Genomic DNA, 25,693 nt, shown 5'->3' with positions numbered 1-25,693 from the left:
GATATTTCTAGAAGAGTCAGTGAGGAAAGGAGGTTACACAGAATCTTGAAACATTATGGTGAAGAGTGTCTCCATTCCCCAAATTGCATAGTCTGACAGACAATGTGAGAATTCAGTCATGTAAAAATACTGATAAAGGAAAACTATCTGATAGCATGCATTGTGTATTGCAGAATAAATACAACTTCTTGAAATCAAGAGAGTTCTAGAAACCAAGACAGACAGTCCATCTGCACAGAAAATGATTCCAACCAGCATTTGGTTGGTGAAAAATAGGTTGTCTGCATAATGTCCCCTCTGATTTAATTTCCACTTCTCCACCTCTCCTGCTCACCCTGTCCACCCCCACAGCTGAGTCTGTCCAGGCCACACGTTGCTGGTCATAGTCAATAGTGTCCTCTCCCTTTTCTTCTTTTATTTTCCTTATTTTTTCCTCTCTTATTCTTCTCTTCATTCTTCACTCTCATCAGAGATACATGAAAAGGTAGGATATGTGGGATACAGAAACAGTTTCAAGGCTGGTAAGTTTAAGCAATTTTATTCATAACAGTTAACAACAGGTAGTGGGATCTTCTCTGTTGAGTTTCCATGGTCCAAATGCCCAGAAATAATCCTACCCTGGTACCTGTACAGGATTACCTGCATAGTGGATTTCTAGAGACGTGGCCCCCAGGTGTCTGAAGTTGATATGCAATGACAGAACTGAAAACCTGAGATCAACTTTACAACTTTACTCAAGCTCTGTCCCTCCCTCTCTCAACCCCCCAATTATCACAGATAATTGAAAACATATTGGTAAACATTTTTTCTTTCCAATCTCCAAACATCCCTTATGTTCTTATAAGAGTACCTTAAAATTGTTATCAAGGGATTTTTTTAGGGAGTAATTCTAGGAATTTATAATCTATTTTTTTATTGTGTTCAATTAGCCGACATATAATATGTCATTAGTTTTTTATGTAGGAATTTATAATTTATGACTATAATTGGACTGGCTCACGTGATTTCTTTTTTATCTTTAACTGCTCAAGCCTGGACCATCAGAAAGTCTATCTTTCTGGTAAAGCCTAGAATGCCCCCTAGAGGAATGAAGCTGTCAGCAAAGACCCCTTCAGACCAAGCAACTCAGCAGACACATACCCCCAGCCCCATTCATTCCAAGCTTCCTGATGAAGGAAATGGAGACGGTCAGGAAAGAAGATACCTGCTTAGATTGAATGGGGATTACAAGTGAACCAAATCATTCTTTTAAAATGGAATTGCATGGAAACTGGTATCAGAAAATAATTCAGTAATTCTCACCTTCTGCTATTTTTTTGATTTCATAGCTTAGTTCAATAGAAATCCATAATAATTTATTGAGCTTTTAGTTTCAGTGGGGTAATTTACTAGATGTTCAGAATATATAAAACTGCAATGGAATATTATTCAGCCATAAAAAAAAGAATGAAATCTTGCCATTTGCAACAACGTGGTTAGAGCCTGAGAGTATAATGCTGAGGGAAATGAGTCTGCCAGAGAAAGACAAAGACCATGTAATTTCACTCATATGGAATTTAAGAAACAAACCAAACAAGAAAAGGGAAAAAATAAGAGAGAGACAGATAAATCAAGAAACAGACCCTTAACTAAAGAAAACAATCTGATGGCTACCAGAAGGGAGAGGTTTGGGGAATGGGTTCATTGGTGGGGGGCTGAAGGACTGCCCTTGTCCTGATGGCACCGGGTGTTCTGTGGAAGGGCTGAATCACTATAACACTGTATGTTAACTAACTGGAAATAAAATTAAGACAATCAATCAATCAATCAAATCAATCAATAAACAAACCATACTAGTTTACAGTCTACAGGAGAAGACAAAAATATACATAATTATAATAGAGTGAAAGAGTAGGACCGTAAGAGGAGTGAAAACTTAAAACCGTGTGACCCCAGAGGAGGGAGAAATATGTACAGTTTAGGCCAATGGAAAAATCCTATGAAGAAGATAATCATTCTCTCCTTTCTCCTTTTTGGTGACAAGAATAGAGGAGAGTATGGATACACCTTTAGGATGACTTTTGTGACTTTTTATTACCTTTAACAATAGGAGAAATTTGTGAACACATGAATTATTAAAGTAATAAAACATTACCTGGAGAGTAAAATCCCTTTGACTGTCACGCCCACAGCTGACCCTTTGTCATTATTACCCTAATTCTTTCTCCATCCCGGCAATTTGGAGTCGACGCTTCCAGATGTTCTACTAGACTTGAATCAACAGAAAATATATAAGATTGTATTTATAATTTATTACAATACAAATATACATACTGGCCCTACCTTTCTGTACCTTGATTTACAAACTCAATAGTAAATCGTGTAGGTCTTACTATATTAATCCATATACATCCCTTGTTCCATTATATTCCATACCGGGGATAGACTTCCATTTATACATCCTTTCCTCTATTGATTAAAGGTTAAGATGATTTTTTTAAAGATTTTATTTATTTATTTGACGGAGATAGAGACAGCCAGCGAGAGAGGGAACACAAGCAGGGGGAGTGGGAGAGGAAGAAGCAGACTCACAGCAGAGGAGCCTGATGTGGGGCTCGATCCCATAACGCTGGGATCACGTCCTGAGCCGAAGGCAGACGCTCAACCGCTGTGCCACCCAGGCGCCCCTAAGATGATTTATTTTATCTATGAAATACTACACCACGATAAAGCTTATTGGGCATTCTTCACATGAGCTCATGTTTTGCTAGGAACAGAGACTAGGAAGAAATGAAGGAATAAGCCATGGGGCTAGCAGATGAAAATTACTCCAGGTGGTGGAAAGTCAGGGACAAAGGGCCTGAGGAAGAATGAAGATAATTCATGTTCTGATTATTGTGTTGGAAGGTTTTCTTTTTCTATTATTTTCCTAAATGTGCCATGCAACGGTGTTTTATTCGCTCATTTCATAAACTCTTTCTGAAACTCCGTCCTGATATAGAGATAGTATATAGTTTGCTCCATCCAGCCAGTGAGGTTTTCTAAATATAGTAAATTAACAAAAAAAAAAAGCACACCCAAAGAGAAGCACTGGTATATACAAGGAAAAAAATCTCAGAATAAAACTCGACATAGAAAAAATGTACACACTTGCACACATACACACACACACACAATCTGAGGATATTGTCATTGAAACAGAAAGACACTTTACTTCTCCCAAATCAGCAAAGAAAAAGAGAAAATTCTATCAGTGGAACGGAAAAGAGAGGAATGAAGTGAAAGCATATGGAGCACTACCAGAATATTAGTAATAGGTTCAAATATATCAGTAATCAAACATAGATTTAAAAAGTTATTGAAATGAATCAAAATTTAAAACGATTTGTCCATGTTGCTCGAGAGACAAATCTAAAAGAAGACAACAGGAAACAGGAGCGGGTGGGCTGGGATTTTCCTACTGCTCCAGGGTGCAAAGTCTAAAGTCCCCTCCTCACCAGCTAAACCCACCACACCCAAGGAGAGAACCCAAAGAGAAAATTAGCTAGCAAACTAGTTAACTCTTACAAAGGAAAGATCTAAGAAAAAAAAAAGACAAAGGCTAAAAAAACAAAGGAAACTAAAAAAACGCAGCACAGCAAGGAAGACAATCAAAAGCATCAAAAGTCATCCTAGAGAGCGGGAGAAAACATTTGCGAGCCTCCTATATATAAGCGGTCAGTGTCCAAACTGTATAAGGAACTCCTACAATAATAGTTTAAAAAAAAAACTAATAAGCCAATAAAAAGGTATCTTAGGACTAGAATGGACATTTCTTGAAGAAGACTTTCAAATGGGCAGCAAGAACGTGAGCAAACACTCAATGTCACTGATTAACAGGAAAATGTAATCAAAGCCCCAGTGAAATACACTTCACACAGTCATGCAATTATGCGAAAACGGGTCATTCAATTAAGTATCTCTGTGTTTAAAATATTGGTGTTTCCCACAACATACAGGTGGGAGAAAAAAGCACATACCTCAAATTGTATAATTTTCTAGTTCCTTTTTAATGATGACTATCTCAATGTATTTGCCTGTACATTTACTATAACTTCTCTGGTTTCATCCATACTATATACATTTAAGAAAATTGATGGCTATTATCAAAACCACAAAATGCAGGTGTTGTCAAGGATGTGAAGAGACTGCAGCACTTGCACACTGTTGGTGGGAATGCACAATGCTGTAACCATGGAAAACAGTAGACAGGTTCTTCAAAAAGTTTAAAATAGAACTACCATATGATCCAGCAATCCCAATTCTGAGTACATTTCAAAAAGAATCGAAATCAGGATCTCGAAGAAATACTAAGCACTCCTATGCTCATTACAGCACTGTTCACAATAGCCACGATGGGGAAACTACTTGAATGTCCAATAACAGATGAATGGATACAGAAAGTGTGCTATATACATGCGTGGATTACTGTTTAGCCTCAAAAAGGAGAAAAAACAAACAAACCAGGAAATCCTACAATATGCAAGCACAAGGGTGACTCTTGAGGACATTACGCTAACTGAAATACGCCAGTCACAGTAAGACGAACAACGCGAGACTCCACTCTAATGTGGTATCTACAATAGTCAGATACTGAGATTCACAGAGTGAGTCACAGAAGAGGTTGTCGTGGGCTCTGGGGACGGGGTAGTGGGGAGTTACTAATCCATGGGCAAGATGAAAGAGTAGAGAGGTGCTGTACAACATTGTACCCATCGGCAACAATCACGTATCGTACACTTAAAATTTTAAGAGGCTCTATCTCATGATAAGTGTCTTTACACAACACAAATTAAAATTTAAAACAATAAGACAGCTCAGGTCTCCCTGTTAGAACAGCCAAAATCCAAAATACTAACACCATCAAATGGTTGTGTCAAAAACTGAGAAATAGCCCAGGTTAAGCCAATGAATTTCACCAAAGTAGCAATTAGTAAAAATGTCACGTGCACACCCCAAAAAGACAATTCATGAACTCGGAGCACCAAACCAAACCATGGAATGAGGTTCAGGGGTATATTGTTAGAAAGCAGCTCATACAGTGAGGAGACAGTGAGTGTCTATTCTGCACAGGGATTGGTTATATCAGAATTGCTGTAAAAATTATCAGAAATTGGTCAGTGGGTACCCCACCACAAACTTGGGTAACAGTTCCAGTTTCGCTTGTGACTTCCAGACGCACAGCAAAAAACGATGCAGGTCAAGTTGCTCTGGCAAAATCAACTAAATTAAGCTTTGTTTGTAGCACTACATTCATTTAGAAAGTGATCACTGCCCAGGGACTTGTCAAGGCTGCTCTGTTTGGTTTCTGTTTTGGCGTGGGCAAGAATGTCCAGCAATAGGAAACCTCATTCGTGGCTGACGGGAACGCACAATGGTACCGCCACAATGGAACACAAGCGTAGCTGTTTCTTACATAACTAAACAGACTCCTACCGTATGATGTCGCCACAACAATCCTGGGTGTTTACCCAAATGGCTGGAAAACTGCGTACACAAAAACGTGAACAAAATAGTTTACAGCAAATTTATTCACGATTGCCGAAACAGGAAAGCAGCAACCAAGATGTCCTTCGGAAGGGGCGCCTGGGTGGCTCAGTTGTTAAGCGTCTCCCTTCAGCTCAGGGCATGATCCCGGGGTTCTGGGATCGAGCCCCACATCAGGCTCCTCCGCTGGAAGCCTGCTTCTCCCTCTCCCACTCCTCCTGCTTGTGTTCCCTGTCTCCCGGCTGTCTCTCTCTCTGTCAAACAAATAAATAAAATCTTAAAAAAAAAATAAAGTTGTCCTTCAGAAGAAGAAAGGGTAAGGGAACTATGGTACAGCCACACAAAGGAATCTTACTCAGTGCTCAAAGAAATGAGCTATCAACCATGGGAAGACATGGAGGAATTTACATGAATATTTCTAAGTGAAAGAAGCCAATCTGAAAAGTCAGCGTTCTGTTTGATACTTAATATGCAACATTCTGGAAAAGGTTAAACTAGGGAGACAGTAAAAAGATCAGTGGCTCTCAGGGGTTAGAGGGAGGAACTGAAGCACTTCCTTGAGTAAAGGAAAGACGAACTGGTGAACAAAAATAAAAAAGTTTAGTATTACACAAGATTTGGGGGAAATTTTTTATGTGTTCTTCTCATTTTCTCAAAGACCAACATCCAATCTTTCCTGGGTTTAGAAGCGATCATTGCTTCTTTGAAAGAGCCATGGATGCATGGCTGTTCTGTGATTTAGAAATTCTCTCACTTGCTTCCCATATTTTACTTCCCTCCACCCCAATACACTCAACACATGCACACACAGGTACACACCCACCAATGTGGGCAACATCATCTTCCTCAATTATCCAAAATATGTGGTTGCTGCTTTTCCCTGACCCTTTCCCGAGGGCACAGCACACACCGAGGTGCTTCCACAGCAGCCCCGGGTTTCTCCTTCTCTAGTCTTTCACACAAGTTTGCCTTTCTTCGTATACAGCTCATTTTCTAAAATTGGTTGACGTCACTGCCTGCTAGTAGCTTCTTTCCTCTTCTTTTTCTGTTTGCAACTTTCTGCCGTTTGGGATGTCTTTGCTAACTTCTTAATAGCGTTTTAGAGAAATGAAGAGATAAATGTGTATTATTAATCTACCACAGGTTTTTTGGGAGATTTCATTTTTTAGTAATATCGACACACAACATGGGGCTTGAACTTACAACCTGGAGATCCAGAGTCCCAGATCTACCCACAGAGCCAGCCAGGCACCCCCGTCTACCACTTTATCCAAATGTCTGAGAAAAATTCCTATCACATACACTTTCGAACTGTTTAAAGTGCATTTTGACATGCATTTATATTTATAGAGGTTTAAAAAAGTTTATTTTTAAAACCAATTAAATAAAAAATTAATTTAAACCAAGAATATATCACTAATATATACAGAAATGTATTAATGTTCTGATCATAGCTCATTCATAAAATCAACTGATAAGGGGATAATAACTAAAGAAGATCACAGGGCCCCTGGGTGGTTAAGTCAGTTAAGTGACTGGCTCTTGGTTTCAGCTCTGATAGGATCTCAGAGTCCTGAGACCCAGCGCCCTGTCAGGCTCTGCACTCAATGAGGAGTCTGCTGGAGATTCTCTCTCCCTCTCCCAGTGTTCCTACCCCCACTACCCATGCTCTCACTCTCTCTCATTATCAATCAAAAGAAAAATAAATAAGTCCTTAAAAACATTTCACACTTTAAGAAGATTGCAACAATACTGACAGTCTTGCACTGAAACACAGACATTGCTTTTCTATTCTTTTTTGCACAATTTCACTGACTGCCATACCTTCCCCCAATCCTGTGATTTGTGGCTCTCTGTGAGAGGTTGCAAAACAGGAGTTAGAGAAATCTATAGGATCTCCCTCCCAGTGTCACTTATCTGTCTATATTGTTAGGAAACATCAGTGCAAGAGCATTTTCTCTCACCATATTTCCTGGGCACTGAGAATTATCTCACTTGAGTTCCTACTGTCAGAAAGCCAACTGATCTACTTAACTGGCCAGGACATGAACCATTTCCTCCATTCTGTTTCTGCCCCACCCCTTCATGTTGCATGTCAGCCTGTGTCGATCACCTGATGTACTAAGGGAGAAAGCAGAGCAGAGGTCCCTTTCCTCGCTCAGGTTCATGTGTTCCTCCTCCTTGCTTCCCTTCCCCTCTTTCTCTCCTGAAACCTGCTTTGGGACTGAAGCTCTCCCATCACCTCTCCTGCCACACTCTGTCAGGAAGACGCCGGGCAGAGGCCTCCTTCTCAGACACACCGTGTGTCTCTAAAAGTGTCACAGACACAGCAACACCCACCAGGCTGCCCTGAACAACTTGTGGGGCTGGACGTTCACTGCAAGGATGAGCAAGAGACCCCTTCATTAGTTTTGTTTGTTTGTATGTTTTAAACCTTTATTTATTCATTTTGGAGACAGAGAGAGCCCAGGAGGAGGGGAAGGAGAAGAAGGAAAGGAGATAGAGAGAGTGGTTGACTCCCTGCCAAGTGCGCAGGCAGCCTGATGCAGGGCTGGATCACAGGATCCTGAGATCATGACCTGAGTTGAAATCAAGAGTCAGACACGTAAGTGACTGAGCCACTAAGGTGCCCTGAGAGCCATTCATTGGTACTTTGTTTTATCTTGAAATTATTTCCCCTCGCCCTGAGGAAAAATAAGCATCAAACTGTTTCCTGTGTCACTAAGGAGCAGCTGGGGTTGGGGATGTTTCTTCTGGTTCCTGTGCTCTAGTTGTTTGTATGATTTTGTATCAAGCAGACACTGAGGGACAGACAACCACAGACTGAGCTGGAACCACAGTGGGTCAGTCAGAGATGCTCAGCATCCAGGCCCCTGTTCTGCTCAGAGTTTGTGCTCAGCTCCCCCTGCAGTCCCGTCACTGTGTCATTCATGGCACAGTAGTACACAGCTGAATCTGACACTTGCACTGAGCCTTTCTCCAGGTGGAAGGATTTGGATTTGCTGTCCAAGGTGGCTTCAAATCCTTTGTTGCTTTCTTTTTTGTCACTAAAAGCCCTGAGTAAGAGCTGTAGACCTTCACTGGGATGCTGGACATACCAGAAAAGAGTTGGGGACCCTGTTGTTGAATAGGTACAGTTTATAGTCAGAGAAGCTTTTTCTGAGAGGGTTACTTGGCCTTCTGTCTGGGTCACTGAGTTTCCCTGGGTTTGTCCTGAGGGGAAAAAAAGAGACTTGCGTCACGTTGAGCATAAAGCTCTCAAATAAAATTATAGTTAAAGGTTTTGGTGACACAATAGAAAATAGGATCCAATTTTTAAGTGGCATTTTACTTACCAAGCATTAAGAGTACCATAGTCACGAAGCCTGGAGAACACTTCATCTCTGCAGTGTCACCTAAATAATGCTCTTCATTCTTTCCACGAAGAAACCTTGGAGTGACAGAGAAATGATCAGTGCAAGCCCACATTTCACACAGGAAATGTGATTGTGGCAGGAAGCTGCGCCCCCTGGTGGATGGGGACTGAAGTGCGTGCGTGTCAGCCATAATCCTCCCCAAGTCAGCCAAGTGTTTCATCCCTGACTTCATGAGGCACATGTCAGTCTTCAGGTGCCCTCAGAATTCTGAACAACAGAAATCCTGTCCTCTCAGGTCTGTTCGTTCTTAAGACACTACCTGATATGGAAGTTCTCCAACACAGCATCTCAGGGCGTTTCTGTAGCTGGGAGGGTAACAATCTTCTAAAGCATCTTACTACAGTGCTTCATATTCTCATGCGTCCATGTGGGCTAGCCTGTAACCCACCAACTGCCAGGAAAGGGGATGGGGTTGAATACAGAAAAAGTAATAGGAAGTCAGGTCATTGCTGAGTGATCCCGTGTTTTTTGACATTGTACCCTGATAGTCAGAATAGTGACTGTCATTTTTTACATACCCACTAAATATTTTTATTAAAAAAATAATGAACAAATGATCTTTACTTGAAGTACAGTATCTACTGCGTCTTAAAATAATACCAATCTTAAGGAATACTATCTTTTTCATAAAAACTTTTCAGAAAAAATGGCACAGTATTTGATAGATACTTTGATAATCAAATATTCTTAATTTTCAGAATTATCAAAAACTGAAAATAGGAATCATAGACAGAAGAAACGCCATATGTAAAGTTGTCAGATCCCTAGAGAATGACCCGAGATTCTTATCTTATGTTCTCACTGTTTTGTTGACTCCGACATAAGATGACACTATAGTGTACGCAAATCAGGCAGCAAATACTAATGCTACACTCTTAAGGTTTTAGCTTCAAGGATGCTTTCCATTACCATGCCTCTGTCAGGCTTGTTGCAAGATTTAAAAAAAGTAATAATCCCCACAAGGTAAGAAATCAGGATTATGAGGATAACCTTCTGGAAAGGGACACATCTTCAGTAAAGCCCAGTAAACATTTATCTCTAGACAAACAGATGGAAGCTTAGCTCAGGCTGTTTCCTGGAGGACACTCTCCACAGAATCAGGTCAAGGGGCTTCATGAGTCCAGAGCCAACATTCTTTTTTCTGGCACTTCACAATACAATTATTTTGAGATTCTTCCATAGTCATAATTATTAAGACTGTTTCTTTCTGTTGCTGTGTAGTGTCCCAACACGTGCTTATAAAACAGTTTGTCTATTCACCTGTTGATGACCATACCAATTAGCCCCAGTGAAGATCTCACAAATAAAGCTGTTATGAACATTTGCATAGAAGATAATTTATAGACATATGCTTTCATTTCTCTTGCACCCATATCTGGGAGTAGAGTGGCTGGATCATATGGTAGGTGTAGATTTGATTTTCTTAAACCAATTTTTTCTAGTAGCTTTTTTTCATAGGTTCCTTTGCATTTTCTGCTCAGACAATTATGCTGCTATTATTAAAGATAAGTTCACTTCTTGCTTTCCAAACCGTATGGCCTTTGTTTCCTCACGTGCCTTATTACATGGGCTGGAACCTCTACTTCAATATGAAATACAAGTGGAGAGAGCCAAAACTCTTCCCTTATTGCTGAAACTAAGGAAAAAAGAGTTAAGCTTTCACCATCAAGGATGACATTTGATGTAGATTTTTCTGAAGTCCTTTTTTAAGGTGAGGAAATTCCCTTCAATTCTCTGTAATTTGCTGGGAGTTTTAATCAGGAATGGATCTGGATTTTGTCAAATGCTTTTTCTGTACCTACAGAGATTACCCCCCTAAATTGCTCAGCTGCTACTTGTCAATCTCTCTGGGTATATTATTGATAAATTGTCACAACAAAATACTAAAGAAGATACACTCTCCCATTTTACCAATGATGAAACAAAGCTCAACAGTATCAAGAAAGTTCGTGGCAGAGCTAATAGTTTAGAACACAGAGCTGGATGATACCAAAAGCCTGTTCCCCCTTTTTGACACTAGAGATTGTCAAATTTCAGAGACTAGCGGGTAGCAAATGACTTCTTCCTACGCTTTGGAAATATTTTAAGAGTGTCTTTTACACGTTCTTTATTTATGCAAATGGGACTAATAAAGTAAATTAAATAATTTCAAATGTGACCCTTTTATCAAAAGAGGAGAGAAAACATATTATACTGGTTGCCCAAACTCCTATTCGGCAGCTGACCAGTGGGTAGTGGCTTCACCATTCTGCCCAGACCAGTTATTCACACCCGAAATAAGCAATGTACTGTAGCAAGAGTGAAAAACCCTTCTAGGATTTTGCGATTCACCAATATACTGGCGCTCCTTTCATGACTAGTGGTCACTCTGTTTCTCTGTTCCTAGAAACTTTCTTGTGATAACACAGTCTAGAGAATAGCTGTTCCAATTAACCAGTATAAATGTGTCTAAATTTTTTAAAAATAGAATGGCCTTATGACTCAGCAATCCACTTCCAATATTTACTCACAATTAAAAAGAATTTGGATATTTACCATAAATATTGAGATGTTTTTGAATTCCAGTTTCTACCAAAAGGTGGAAACAACCCAAAAGTCTATCAGCAGATAGACATGGATAGACAAAATGGTATCTTACATACACTGGAATATTATTGAACCCTAAAAAGCGAAGAAATTCTGACACGTGATGCAAGTGGATGCATCTTGAGGACATTATGTCAAATGAAATTTCAAAAAAATAACCAACACCGTGTAATTCCACTTCTATGAGGACTAAAGAGGTTCAACTCAAGGAAGGAGAGAGCAGAATAGTAGTTCTTAAGGACTGGAGGATTGGAGTAAAGGAGAGTTATTGTTTAATGAGTACAAATATTCAGTTTGTCAAGATGAAAAGATTCTAGAAATGGAAGGTGGTGCTGGTGGAACAACAATGTAAATGTATTTCATAACATTGAACTGTACACTCAAAAAATGTTCAAATGGTAAAAATGAATGTGAAAATGGTAAAATTTTATAATTAAAAAAATTTGAGGAGCTACTTAAGATTTCTACTCTACAAATCTGCTTTCCAAACAAATATAAGAGGGGGTTATAATGGAAGACCAATTATCAACCACCCATTTTCAAGGCCCTGCGGTAATGGGGTCAGAGCTGGAAGGAGGAACATGAAGAGAATGAGGATTTTGGAGTGTGGAACATTGATCAAACAAGGAGGGCTTGGACGTATGCAAACGGAGTCACATGTTAGCAAAAAATGCCTTTGAAGGAAGATTGAAGCGAAGAGCAGGAACTGACAAAGGGGAAAATTCACACTCTGCTCCTTCACTGTGTCCCCCTAGAGCCTGTAATTATGAGCATTTGTGGAGAAGACAGGTGGGAAGCAGGTAAACCTCCTTTATGCAAGCTGCGCAGGAGGACGCTGGAGGCGTTAACAAGATGGAGTGAGAAAAGCTACGTTATAGAGCAGGCCCCTTGGAAACTCAATGTCAGTACAATTGACTCACAGCAAACAAACCTAATTAAACTAGTCATTAAAGGCATAAAACAGCATGGAATAAAACAAACAAAAAAAGGAAAACCACAGAGACATTTCACGGCCTTCCTTATTCTAACACTGCCTGTAACATGTGACTCAACAAATATTTACTGAACACACTGATTTGAAAAATCCAACAATTCACACCCGTTATTGCTGACTTTGAGTCAAAGCTTTCTAAACTTCCTTAGTCAATTCTTTTGGCTGAATCTAATTGCAAAATGGCAAATTGTTTATTGGGGCTACTCTAGTCTTCAATAAACAACGTCAACACAAATGTTCAGGGATGAGGAAGTGTTGATGCATGATAACTCTTATCCGGAGAGGTATTTCTAGAGTGAGGTTTCCCTCCAAGCCTACACGTGTGCTGCCACAGCCCTAGCCACTTCCTATCTGGGATGGCAATTCCCTCACCACCCCCCTGGGGCCCGACAACAGAGAGGGGCATCAGGAAGAGCCCTGGGTTTGGGTACACCTCCCTCCATCACGCCGCTCACTGTGGCCTCCCTCAGTGCACAGAAATACACTGCGGAGTCCTCCAGCTCTGAAGCTGACATGACAAGTTGGATGGATTTTCTTGTCTTCTGGAAATTCAGTGAGTAGCGACCATCAGTGGCATTTTGCTGGCTGTAAGAATCCTGACGAATCAGGAAAATCATCGCCCCACTGCTGGGCTGCTTGTACCACAGTAGACTGTAACTTGGGTCACTTGTACTAAGTGTGCATTCCAGAGCGACAGCCCCCTTCTCCTGCACTAACATCACCGGTTGGGCTTGAGTTACCTTCTGGGCAATACTGGATCCTGAAGGAAAAAACATAGAATCAGAGACTTCGGGAATATGTGATGTGGCACAAAGAACTTTCTATTTTACACACTGTCGTCCCTCCTTCCCAAGGCATCCACAAGATGCCGACTATCTCTCATGATTTTAAGTCATAGAGGAGGAACATTCCCACAGGGACCGTCTTACCTAGCCACACGGAAGCCACGAGCACCCTCAGAAGCCTGGAGAGCAACATGTTTGAGTTCTCCCACTAGATGGAAAATGTCTTCTTCAATTTCAGGGCTTGGTACAGTGAGGGGAGCCTGACAAGGTGAGGGAAGGATTGCTGGGTATGTGCTGCTGTGGCCCCGGAACAGGAAGCAGGGGTTTCCTGGTGGAGCAAATGTGTGGGTCCTGTCACAGTTCTCTATCTTCCAGCTGCGAGTCTCACTACCCCACATCCTTTTGCACTAAGCAACTTTTTTAAATTTAAATTTAATTAGCCAAAATGTAGTACGTCACTAGTTTCAGACGTAGTGTTCAACAATTGGTCAATTGTGTAAAAGCCCCCAGGGGGCATTAAGCAACCCCAATTGAAAACATTACATCTGAAAATAAACATGAGTAAAATCCATATCGAAATGAGGATTGCAGGTCGATGGGTTAGCTAACTGTGATATGTTCATTCATTGCACCTGTGATAAAAGTGGGTGGATGGCACTTACTGAAAATATGACAGGTGGGGCTCACCTTGGGAGCACATATACTAAAATTGGAACCATACAGAGAAAATTGGCATGGCTTGTGTGCAAGAATGACATGCAAAGTCACAAAGCATTCCATAATTTTAAAAAACTGCTTGTAATTCATTATGTACACAACATAAAATGTAAGAATTATGAAGGGGTGCCTGGGTGGCACAGTCATTAAGCATCTGCCTTCAGCTCAGGGCGTGACCCCAGCATTATGGGATCGAGCCCCACATCAGGCTCCTCTGCTATGAGCCTGCTTCTTCCTCTCCCACTCCCCCTGCTTGTGTTCCCTCTCTCGCTGGCTGTCTCTCTCTCTGTCAAATAAACAAATAAAATCTTTAAAAAAGAAAAGAATTATGAAGAAAAGTTGTAAGACTCATGTATGTTCCCACTATGTGATTTCACCTAAGGTAGAAATGAATCACGTTGTGATAAGAAGGCAGTGTTTAGACTCATCACTGTCGCTCTTTCAATGTACCATATTGTTACGACAGTGTTCCTCCTCACGACCCACGTCTGTTCAGATGCCCACCTTAGGGCCAAAAGCAGAAAAATCAAATCCCTCTTTGCTGAAGAGTTTGGGCTGCAGCCCTCAGACAATAGGTCCTGTCACCGAGGTCTCTCTCTCCTCACTGTGTCATTTCCACAGCGCAGCTCTGTTCAGAAAGGCCGGAATAGACACCAGAGTTTGGTCATTAGGTTATCAATCCTTTGAATTTATATTTTTCCCATTACATCAGATGAACCATAGTAAGCTTCCATGGTTCGTATGCTCAGTTCTGAGCACTCGAGGGGACCATTCGGTCTACTTACATCCTTCCTTCCTCCCCAATGATGTGGTTTTGGAATATAGGTGAGGTTCAGTGTGGTGGAGTCCGGAGCCGACGACCAAGAAAGAACTCTTGAGGCGTATTTGGTGCAAAATTGGTGGTTTATTAAAGTACGGGGACAAGACTCGTGGGCAGAAAGAGCTGCTGCCCCAGCTTGTGAGGGGTGGCTGATGATAGACTATGGGGTTGGGGGAAGGTAAGGAAAAAGGGAGGTTGAGATAATACTTTCATACTGTAAACAAGACTCATAGGATACCAGAGGTCTTGCCATTGTCAAGTGAAGGTTGTTTTTCCCTCTAGCAAGGCATTAGCGTGAAGATGGTTGGGAACTTCCTGAAGGAACATCGCACTCTGCCTGCTTCAAGCATCTGTCCATGGGCTGCAAGTTATAAAGACAGTTAATTGTATCTACACTGCCTTCTGGAAGCTAGATTATTGATAGAAACGTTTTGTAATTGTAGATTGCTAACACATTTGTAAACTGAGGGAGACTCATGTCTGGCAGGATTGTGATTTCTATAAATTAACTATTTGTTTTTCCTTTCCTAGGCTTTAGGGCAGCCAGGAGTGCCTGAGGAATGTCACCCATATCCCATGGCGGGGGGGGGGGGGGACGTCAGCTTCTGCTTTGTGCTCAACTTGCCTTCTGTTCCCTCATCACCAATACCCTCAACGCATGCACACACACGCACACAGGTTCACGCAACACGCACACACACGCACACACATACACATGCACCAATGCTGGCAGCACCATCTTCCTCAATTCTCTAAAAATGTGCGGTGCTTCTTTTCCCTGACCCTCTCCCGAGGGCACAGCCCACACCAAGGTGCTTCCACACCAGCCCCGGGTTTCCCTTCCTCTAGTCTTTCACGCAAGCTTGCCCCTCTCCATATACAGTTCATTTTCTAAAATGGGTTGGCGTCACTGCCTGCTGATACTTCTTTCCTCTTTCTCTTTCTGTTTGCAACTTCCACCCCTTTGGGATGTCTTTACTAAAATTCTAAAAGAGTATTAGATGGCCTTGGGTGGTGCAGCTCAGATCCTGATCTCAGTGTCCCAGGACCCAGCCCCCTGTCGGGCTCACTGTTCAGCAGGAAGTCTGCTTCTCCCTCCCCCTTCTCATCCCTCTGCTTGTGCTTGCCCACTCTCTACCTCAAATAAATAAACAAAATGTTTATTTAAAAAGGTATTAGAGAAATCAAGAGATAAATGTGTATTATTAATCTACCATGAGTTTCTTTTTTTTAGAGATTTCAATTTTAAGTAATCTCAACCCAACATGGGCTCAAGCTTACAACCTGGAGAACCAGAATTCCAGCTCAAGCCACAGAGCCAGCCAGGCACCCCTAATCTACTGTGTTTATCCAAAAGTCTGATAAAACTCTTATTATATGCCCTTTGAATACTTTCAAGTATATATTCACATGCATTTATATTTACAAAGGTTTGAAAATAAAATTTACATTTTATTTTTTATTTATTTATTTTTTTTTTAAAGATTTTATTTATTTATGTGACAGAGAGACAGCCAGTGAGAGAGGGAACACAGCAGGGGGAGTGGGAGAAGAAGAAGCAGGCTTCTAGCGGAGGAGCCTGATGTGGGACTCGATCCCGGTACGCCAGGATCACGCCCTGAGCCGAAGGCAGACGCTTTAACGACTGCGCTACCCAGGTGCCCCTAAAATTTACATTTTAAAGCAATTAAATAAAAAATTAACTAACCAAGAATATTTAACAAAAATATAAGGGACTATATTAATATTCTGATCATAGTTCATTCATAAAATCTGCAGATAAGGAGATGATAATTAGAGAAGATTGCAACAATATTGGCAAAGTCTGGCAGTGCAATACAGACATTGCTTTTTCTATTATTTTTTCCACAACTTCACTAACTCCCATACATTCTGCCAATCGCATGATTCGTGGCTCTCTGTAAGAGGTTGCAAACAGGAGTTAGAGAAATCTATAGGATTTCTCTCCCACTGTCACATATCGATCTACATTGTTAGGAAATCTCAGTGCAAGAGCATTTTCTCTCATCCTATTTTCTGGGCGCTGAGAATTATCTCACTTGAGTACTTACTGTCAGAAAGCCAACTGACCTATTTACCTATTCAGGACATGACCCACTTTCTCCATTCTGTTTCTGCCCCCAAGGCTTCATGTTGAATATCAGCCTGTGTCTGCCAGCTGATTTACTAGAAAAGAAGCCGGGACAGAGGTCCCCAGACTCTCTTTTCCGTGCTCAGATACATGTGTTCCTCCTCCTTTCTTCCCTTCCCCTCTTTCTCTACTAAAACCTGGTTTGGGCTGAAGCTCTCCCATCACCTCTCCTGCCACACTCTGTCAGGAAGACGCCGGGCAGAGGCCTCCTTCTCAGACACACCGTGTTTCTCTAAAAGTGTCACAGACACAGCAACACCGACCAGGCTGCCCTGAACAACTTGTGGGGCTGGACGTTCACTGCAAGGATGAGTAAGAGACCCCTTCACTGTTACGTGGTTTTATCTTGAAATCACTTACGCCCTGGCTGAGGGACTCTTGGCATCAAACTGTACCCGGTGTCACTAAGGAACAGCTGAGGTGGGGATGTGACTTAGGGTTCCTATACTCTCGTCGTCTCTATGATTTTGTATCAAGCAGACACTGGGAGACAGACAACCACAGACTGAGCTGGAACCAGAGTGGCTCAGTCAGAGACGCTCAGCATCCAGGCCCCCGTTCTGCTCAGAGTTTGCGCTCAGCTCCCCCTGCAGTCCCCGTCACTGTGTCACTCATGGCACAGTAGTACACAGCTGAATCTGACGCTTGCACTGAGCCTTTCTCCAGGTGGAAGGATTTGGAATCTCTGCCATAGGTGGCTTCAAATCCTTTATTGCTTCCCTTCTCCTTATCCTTCACGGCTTTCAGGAGGAGCTGCGGACCTTCTCCCGGATACTGGACATACCAGAAAAGGGCAGGGTACCCTGATGCTGAGTAAGTACAATTCATAGTCAGGGAAGTCTTTTCTGAAACGGTCACTTCGCCCTCTGTCTGGGTCACTGATTCTCCATGGGTTTGTCCTGAGGAAAAAGAAAAGAGACCTGTGTCATCTTGGGCATAAAGCTCTCGGATAAAAATTATAGTCAAAGCTTTTGCTGATACAAAAGAAGGAAGAATCCAAATTTTAAGTAGGATTTTACTTACCAAGCATTAAGAGTACCACAGTCACAAAGCCTGGAGAACACTTCATCTCTGCAGTGTCACCTAAATAATGCTCTTCATTCTTACCATGAAGAAACCTTGGAGTGACAGAGAAATGATCAGTGCAAGCCCACATTTCACACAGGAAATGTGATTGTGGTAGGAAGCTGCGCCCCCTGGTGGACGGGGACTGAAGTGCGTGTGTGTTGGCTAGAGTCCTTAAACACTGAAACAGACAATACCAGACTGGTCATGCAATTACTACTCCAGACCCCTTCATAATACCCAATCCCTCCAGAAGCATCACTAAATCAGATAGCTGAACTAATGAGTATCTCTTGGATACGTCAATTTACAAAAAAATCATGTGGTTGATGTCAGTATGTTTTTAGCTTCCAAATATTAGAAAGACAATGAGGTTTCTTAACTTTCTAACTTTTCTTAACCCTTTCATGTAGCTCTTGCATCCTATTAGAAAGGCACAGAAAATACATCAATTATTTGATGTACTCATGAAATTTTAAAATATCCTGTCATAAAAACAAAGACTCAGATTTACAAAGACACCATAGAAGCTAAGAAAAGATGCTTGAGCAGGTCACCATAAACATGGATTCCAATGATGGTCCTTATGTAAGCACCTATTTAAAAACATAAAGACAAAAACATGGAAAAGTTCAAATAATCCCATCTTGGTTACAGAAAATTTGGGTCTAAATTTCGTAAAGAATCACTACAAATGATTGATTTTCCTGATCCATGAGAACAAGGTATATCAAAGCCAGGACAGGTGCCTGGTGCAACCAAATGATCTCTAGGGAGCACTTGCTACGATCCACCAGAGACAACACTTCACGCTGGGAATACACTGGACGCAACACTAAACAAACACTAGTGGGGAGACTTTTCTAGGATGGCTGATGATGGGGCTGTCCATGCCTTTCTGGAAGTCAAGGAAATCCCATAAAATCTGGAAGGTAGAATACGCTCTGAAATACTGTCCTAAGGAAACATCTGAGTATCTCCGAAGGGATCTGACACAGTTGCGTTCCCTCCATGACCTATGAGGGTGGACAGGTAATGGTACGTTATTTTCTACATGGGTTGAACCAGTCTCTTGCCTGAAAGCCACAGCAATCACAAGAGTTAAATATCAACTGGATTTTGTGTTTACTGCCTATGCCATTTCAATTACTCTCTAGGTAGCAGAGGAAATTTCTCTGGGACAGTTAGGTAAGGTTAGGCCTCACACGGAAACTTCACTTCTCCTGTCACACACTGACCCTCTGGAAAAGTGGAAACATCAAATGCAATATTAACACTGAAATGAGTCACTGTAGCAGTTTCCCTTGAACTACTGCGGCCTGGTACAGCCTTAGCCCTCACGGCCCTGCATCATTCCAAGTCCTAGGCTGTCTCATGACGGACTGCTCACTGTGGCCCACATAACTCAGATGCCCAACCACACGCATTCCAACCTTCACAAACTGAACTAGACACTCTTCCTTTCATCCCAGGTACAGACTGCTCTGTGGACAGTCATTTAATCACCATCACATGACCTAAACCTTTGGTGCTCTGAACAAAATCCCAGAAAAAGACTGCCCTTGAGAATTTGTGAAATGACCTTATATATACAATTTATTACCAATTCGGCAGATGAAATAGGGGAAATGGATCCTTGGTTACATGTTTATCGACTAGGATGACATCATGCATCCTTCACTGACAGGAATTGAGAAAGTTACTCGTATTAGAGATCTTAATCTGAGGTTCTTTGGAGAATCAGCAGAAGCAGACAGTCCACAGATGAGTGTAAACTCAATATCCTAGAAAAAAACTTGTAACTGAATGACAGACAACTCCATCCAAGGCCGCTAGAATAGAATTCTCCTAGATGTTTGGAAGCACCCATTTGAATACTTTCCTTTGCATTCTTTTGAGGTTATTTTTTTATCTTTTTAGAGGTATTTCCTCACTTTAAAGTTAAAATTGGGTATTTCTGGTTATCCTGAATTGTTCTCTCACTAATAAAATAACTGGCATGGGTATAGCCTTTAATAGATACAGTACCTACCCTAGGGCTATAGTTCAGCTCTGCACAAACATTGCTAGTGCAAACATGTTTAAGAATTACTGGGTACGTTATTTCACATCAACTCCTGGAAAAGCCAAGAAACAACCATACCCTACTGCTACTGCTAGAGTGAATCTTCATCAATTCAGTTACCCTTAAAATGTGACAAAGTATCTACTGATAAAAATTTAAGACGACGTTTGTACAACTAAACTCGTGCACAGCACGTGACTCATCTTGATTATATGAGCTGATCCAACCTTCAACACCATCTCTGCGATATCAACAGGAAGACATATTTTGTAGACTATGTATCAAGTCTCTAAAGGAATCCGAACACTTGAAATGATGAGCTATTCCTATGAAAATAACGTCAAAGTTTAACATCGCAGGGGCAGGAAACACTGGAGTGGTGACAGAGGTGAGGTCGTGCGTGTGCCCAGTGGCATGTGCTTCCTCCCACCAAGACATGCAGTTCTCAAACGGTTATGTGTTGCACGCTGCCATCCATATGACATTCTTAAAAACACAAAAATAAAAATAGACCAATATTCACAAGGATTTGGGAATGTGGAAGTGTGTAATGGCAAAAGAGTAGCACAAAGGACTTTTGGGGGGCAACTAAACTATTCTGTACAGTGATTGCATGATGATTACACGATCTACACAATTTTGAAAATTCAAAATTCACAGACCTGAACACCAAAAATAGTCACTATTCCATATAATTCTTTTAAAATTAAAAATTTGGGGGCACCTGGGTGTCTCAGTTGGATAAGCATCTTCCTTTGGTTTAAGTCATAATTCCCAATTCTGGGATTGATTCCTGCATTGGCTCCCTGTTCATTGGGCAGCCAGCTTCTCCCTTTCCCCCTACCCCTCACCCCAGCTCTTTCACTCTCCCTCTCTCTCTCTCCCCCTTTCTCTCAATAAATAAATAAACTTTTAAAAAACCTTCAGTTGAGATATTTAAAATAAACAAACAAATAAATGAATAAATAAATAAAACAAAAAAATTTCAACACTGAGATCAAAATGGCAAAATAGGAATTCCCTACCATCTCTATCCCCCCCTCGCATAAAACCCAGTGATTTTCATAGTCATAACTAAACCAAAGAGAGTGCCTGTGAAGAAATCCAGAGAGGAGACACAGCACACCATGGAATAGAACAAATCTGAGATTGGACAGATTGAGGAGGGCACGAAGACCAATTTCACTTTACCCTCCTCACCCCCACCCATGTGACACGGCTCCGAGCCCAGAGAAACCTTCCAGCCTGTGATTTCCGCGTGGAGGGAGGTGAGAACATGTGAGTGAACACATGGCCCTCCAGCTCCGGAGGGGGCTGCATGAGAGAAACCTCTTTCTGGCCCAGCCAGAACACTGAGGGGTACTGCTCACTGGGGAGCGGGGTGCACTTGGCAGAACAGCACCCAGGGCTCTTGGGGGGCAGTAAACCAACAGGGACCCAGAAACCATGGCACAGCCTCCATGGTTAGCCTGCAGCTCCCCACAAATGGTCCACGGGCACACACGACACTCAGTGCCTCACCCGCACATCATCGCACCCTGCGACCTGCCACCAACGCATTCCGGGCAGCAAGAGGGAGCTTCTGTAAGCGGCTAGTGAGCATGTGCAGAAAGCAGCCCATCTCCTGGATCTGGAGAAACCATGCAGATGCAGTCAGCACCGGCCTGGAGAAAGCCAATGAAAGGGAGACTCTCAGCACCCAGTCTAGCCTCAGAGGATGGAGAGAAGGCCCTGAAGTTGGTGCTCCACGGTCCCAGGCAGTAGGAGACAGACACGCCCACCGTGTGAAGGTGTGAAGCCTGACCCTGTCTGGATCTGAGCTACGGACTCCCCGTGCACTCCGGCTAAACCCTTGCTGCTTCCACTGCGTCAGTGCTTGTCTAAATAGGATCGAGCGTTCAAACCTGTAGCAACGGCACACTCTGTCTCGCTTCTAACCGGACTTAAGAAGAAATGAACTGATAACATAGAGGCGTGCTTCCTTCTGACCCCATTGTCAGGCCGGCAGGAAATGGGCCAATCAGGAGTCAGGTTGCTTCTGCTGCGCGGGAGATGGGGGTACAAGGAGAGAGAGAATCCAGCCCATCCACGTGTTGGGCTACAGTCCTGACCTCCTTTGTTCTGTGTGATAAACTGAATTTAATCTGATGCATTTCCCAATGAAAACAAGCCAGTTAGCAAATAACTCACAACCATAACTCAGCTAAGAGGAACCAAACTCACCATGCTAAATGCCAATCTTTTTTAAAAGGTTTTAAAGGGAAAGAGGGAGAGGGAGAGACTACATGAGCTGGTGGAGGCCCAGAGGGAGAAGCAGTCTCCCCGCTGAGCAGGGAGCCCGGGCTCCATCCCAGCATCCTGAGATCATTACCTGAGCCAAAGGCAAACACTTAACTTATTGTGTTGATGAGGTTGTGGAATATACATGAGGTTCAGTGGGGTGGAGTCTGGAGCCAATGACCAAGAAAGAATTCTTGAGGCATCTTTGGTGCAAAATGGTGGTTTATTAAAGCACGGGGACAGGACCCGTGGGCAGAAAGAGCTGCTGCCCCGGGGTTGTGAGGAATGTCCTATTTTACACCCTCAAGTGGGGAGGGGGCTAGGGATAGCCTAAGTCTCTAAGGAATTTTGGAAGTAAGGTCTCCAGGACCTTGAGGGGCCTAGCTATTGTTGCGAAAGGGTCATTTATTACCGTCTAATAAAACCTTAGTCATGAGACCCTTCAGATGTATATCGGTGGGCCATATGCTTGGGGGATGATTGCCAACACGTATCTTGGCGGGGGTGGGGGGTGGGGGGTGGTTAGAGATAAAGGAAGTTTCCAAAGGAATTTTTATACATTAAAGTAGACTTACAGCATCTTGGTGGAGGGGAGGGGATCAGGCTAGGACCGCCTTTTGCCCTTAGCAAAGTATTAATATCCAGGCAGCTGAATTCCTAGAGGAATGTCACCATGCCTGTTTCAAGGACTTGTCAATGGGCTGTAGGTAGTAAGGACTGTTTCTTTGTCCTTTAGGGCAGCCAGGAGTGCCTGAGGAATGTTGCATACATCCCATGGGGTGGGGTGGGGGGGTTTGCAGGGTGTCAGCTTCTGCTTTGTCCTCAGCTTGCCTTCCATTCCCTCATCAGTGTCACCAAGGGACCCTTCAATTGCCAATTATATTCATCATTAGTTAGGAGGACTTCAAGGGACTTGGAAAGAGCCTACCCTTGAGCAGGGGTGGGAGAATGCGGGAATTAAATATTTAGGCAACTTCCTTTGTTCCATTGATGTCTCTACCACACCAGAGAAATAACTTGTTTTAAAAGGTTGTGGTTAGTAATGTTTAATTCAGTCATACATGAACATGTGGAGGGAGGTTGGCAACTCGTGATCTCTACATTAGCCATTAGTCCAAATGCCCTCATGAAATCTACTAATAATAGTAAGGTGGCTGGTACATGCATATAAATGTTTTGCCATATATGTCAGAAAGAAAGGTTTTCCTTATAATGATGACAAAAAATTATGAGTCCAAGAATAAATTGAATAATCTCCTAACAACAGAGTTTTATTAACAAAGAGAGACATATAAATAGAAACAGTATGATCTAAATGATCAAGTAATCAGATCTACACTTTAAGGACTTTTATTTTTCACTTATCAAACTATAACTCAATCATAAAGCTTAAATTAAAATTATGAGTAAGTAGCAGAATTCTCCTTTCCTTCTTTCATTCACATCTATACATAGTCAATTATCTGGAAAAGGTTTCCTATGTGCTAAAAATACAGAAATGAATGAAATACAAAATTCTGTCTCCTAAGTTGTATGAGAAAGTTTTGTGAACAGAAACTTACAGAATTTTGAAATTAAGAATAGATTTTTGAGTTTTACCTGAAGCTCACATTGTCAAATCACTCCGGATCTTAATTTCCCTCAAACACACAAGTAGTATATACCATCCCTGGGCTCCAAACGAAAACCTGTGACACAATTTCTGAACAAGAAAGTGGTCAAAACACATAGAAATAGTGGTCAAACTTTGCCCAAATACAAAGTAACACTCTTCAGTGAAACTCTATTTAATTAAATACATCACAGACCTATTATAATGCATTAATTAAATGAAAACTTAAATAATAAAATTTTTAAAAAGCAGATGTTTGAGAGAAAGAATTGAAGAAGTGGGGAATGCTCAAATCAAAATACACAAAGTGAAAAAATCAGGATCCTCATTACTAAGAATTTTTAGAGACTAAAAGGAATATTAGCAATATTATATGATTACAGAATTCTCACTTCCATATTTGCACTTTCTATATTTCTGTGTTTGGCATGTAATGTTTTAGAATCACAAAAATCATAACTGCTACTTTTGAAATACAAGTTTAAGTGCCCATCGATAATAAGGACTATAATATTGGTACTGAGTGGATATTTATAAGAGAGTCTGAAGAGCAAATGTAAAGTCATCTTAAAACCTGAATTTCAAAGTAAAACATTACTAAATCACATCAAGAATCCAAAAACAAGAATAGTTCATAAAATGTTCCTACCCTGTCTGGGTCATCTCCATTCTAATATTTTACTATATGCCCTTAATGTCTAACACATTAGCTTCCACCTACAGAAAAACAACAGCACAAACGCTATCCTGGAAGGTCTGTGTCAAAGACCAGGGGGCTGCCCGGTGGCAGGTTTGAGTGCAGGCAGCAGGTGTCTGGGGAGCAGTGTGTGCTTGCCGCGCAGAAGTACACAGCTGAGTCTTCAGGCTGTGTGTCTGCGATGTGCAGGGACAGATGTCTGGCCGTCTTATTCAGTAAGACAGTGAGCCTTTGGTCTTCTTTTGTGGTCATGCTTGAACGAATGTATATAAGGAGCCGGGGACCTTTTCCAAGCTCTTGCTTGTACCAAGGGAAGTACTCTGAACCACTCTCTGAATAGCTGCAGTTGATGACAGAGCTGCGTCCCTGCCGCACACTCAGGGTAGAAGGCCGCTGCTCCACAGTCTCTCCTCGGCTGAACCCTGTGCAGAAAGAAAAGGTCAGAGAGAGGAGAAGAGATTCCAGGTTCTTACCCGACTGAATGCTCTTTTCTACACTAACGGAGGAAACCTGAGTAAAGCCGGTCTTGACTTCTGAGGACCATCCACTAATATCCTCCGTGTCCCATACTTGTCAACTCACAGCTCAGCTGCAGCCACGAGAACACGATTAAAGCTCCCCTGGATGTCCTCATGGCTCCTCCCCGTTAGACCAGCTTCAGAACTGCAGCCTCCAGCCAGCTCAGCTCCTGCTCTTGCCAGGCCGTCCCCTTCCTCTAACGAGGACTTTCCCACGTTGTTCACCAGCCAATGAGAAAAAGGCCCTGCTCCTGCCACAGTCTAGTGCACCAGATGCACGAAAATGAGCCCTCCATGTGTTCTGCGTTGGCGCAGGTGCACTTCCGTCTGTGGTCACAGCGCTACTGATCTCACCGGGGAAATGCTGTTCTCCTCGCCTGTGCCTCCGAGGGGCTCACCCGCAGCAAGGCGGCAATCAGTCAAGCAAATTATATGTTAGATCAAGGATGGAGTGCACAGCCAGAATGTGGAGATCAAGATT

General features: G+C 42.1%; 1 non-coding gene and 4 gene segments (V, D, J or C); 1 reads left to right on the top strand and 4 right to left on the bottom strand.

The window, feature by feature from the left end:
* Nucleotides 1-8,353: 8,353 nt before the first annotated feature.
* LOC125283625 (T cell receptor alpha variable 9-2-like) lies at nt 8,354-8,886 on the bottom strand. The segment is given in 2 exon segments: nt 8,354-8,718; nt 8,841-8,886. Coding segments are annotated over 2 exon segments (411 nt in total).
* A 3,182-nt stretch (nt 8,887-12,068) lies between these two features.
* LOC125283626 (T cell receptor alpha variable 14/delta variable 4-like) lies at nt 12,069-13,479 on the bottom strand. The segment is given in 3 exon segments: nt 12,069-12,074; nt 12,957-13,261; nt 13,431-13,479. Coding segments are annotated over 3 exon segments (360 nt in total).
* Nucleotides 13,480-13,965: 486 nt separating this feature from the next.
* Nucleotides 13,966-14,072, top strand: LOC113249379 (U6 spliceosomal RNA). Its single transcript, XR_003313784.2, has one exon. It is a non-coding gene; the product is annotated as a U6 spliceosomal RNA (small nuclear RNA).
* A 3,467-nt stretch (nt 14,073-17,539) lies between these two features.
* Nucleotides 17,540-18,080, bottom strand: LOC113249052 (T cell receptor alpha variable 9-2-like). The segment is given in 2 exon segments: nt 17,540-17,874; nt 17,999-18,080. Coding segments are annotated over 2 exon segments (381 nt in total).
* Nucleotides 18,081-24,739: 6,659 nt separating this feature from the next.
* LOC125283632 (T cell receptor alpha variable 13-1-like) lies at nt 24,740-25,371 on the bottom strand. The segment is given in 2 exon segments: nt 24,740-25,116; nt 25,277-25,371. Coding segments are annotated over 2 exon segments (429 nt in total).
* Nucleotides 25,372-25,693: the final 322 nt, after the last annotated feature.

This window comes from Ursus arctos, unplaced genomic scaffold (assembly GCF_023065955.2).
Source record: "Ursus arctos isolate Adak ecotype North America unplaced genomic scaffold, UrsArc2.0 scaffold_37, whole genome shotgun sequence".
Classification (NCBI taxonomy): Eukaryota; Metazoa; Chordata; class Mammalia; order Carnivora; family Ursidae; genus Ursus; species Ursus arctos.
Note: the sequence above shows the minus strand (reverse complement) of the source record. Positions and strands in the feature narration are given on the sequence as shown.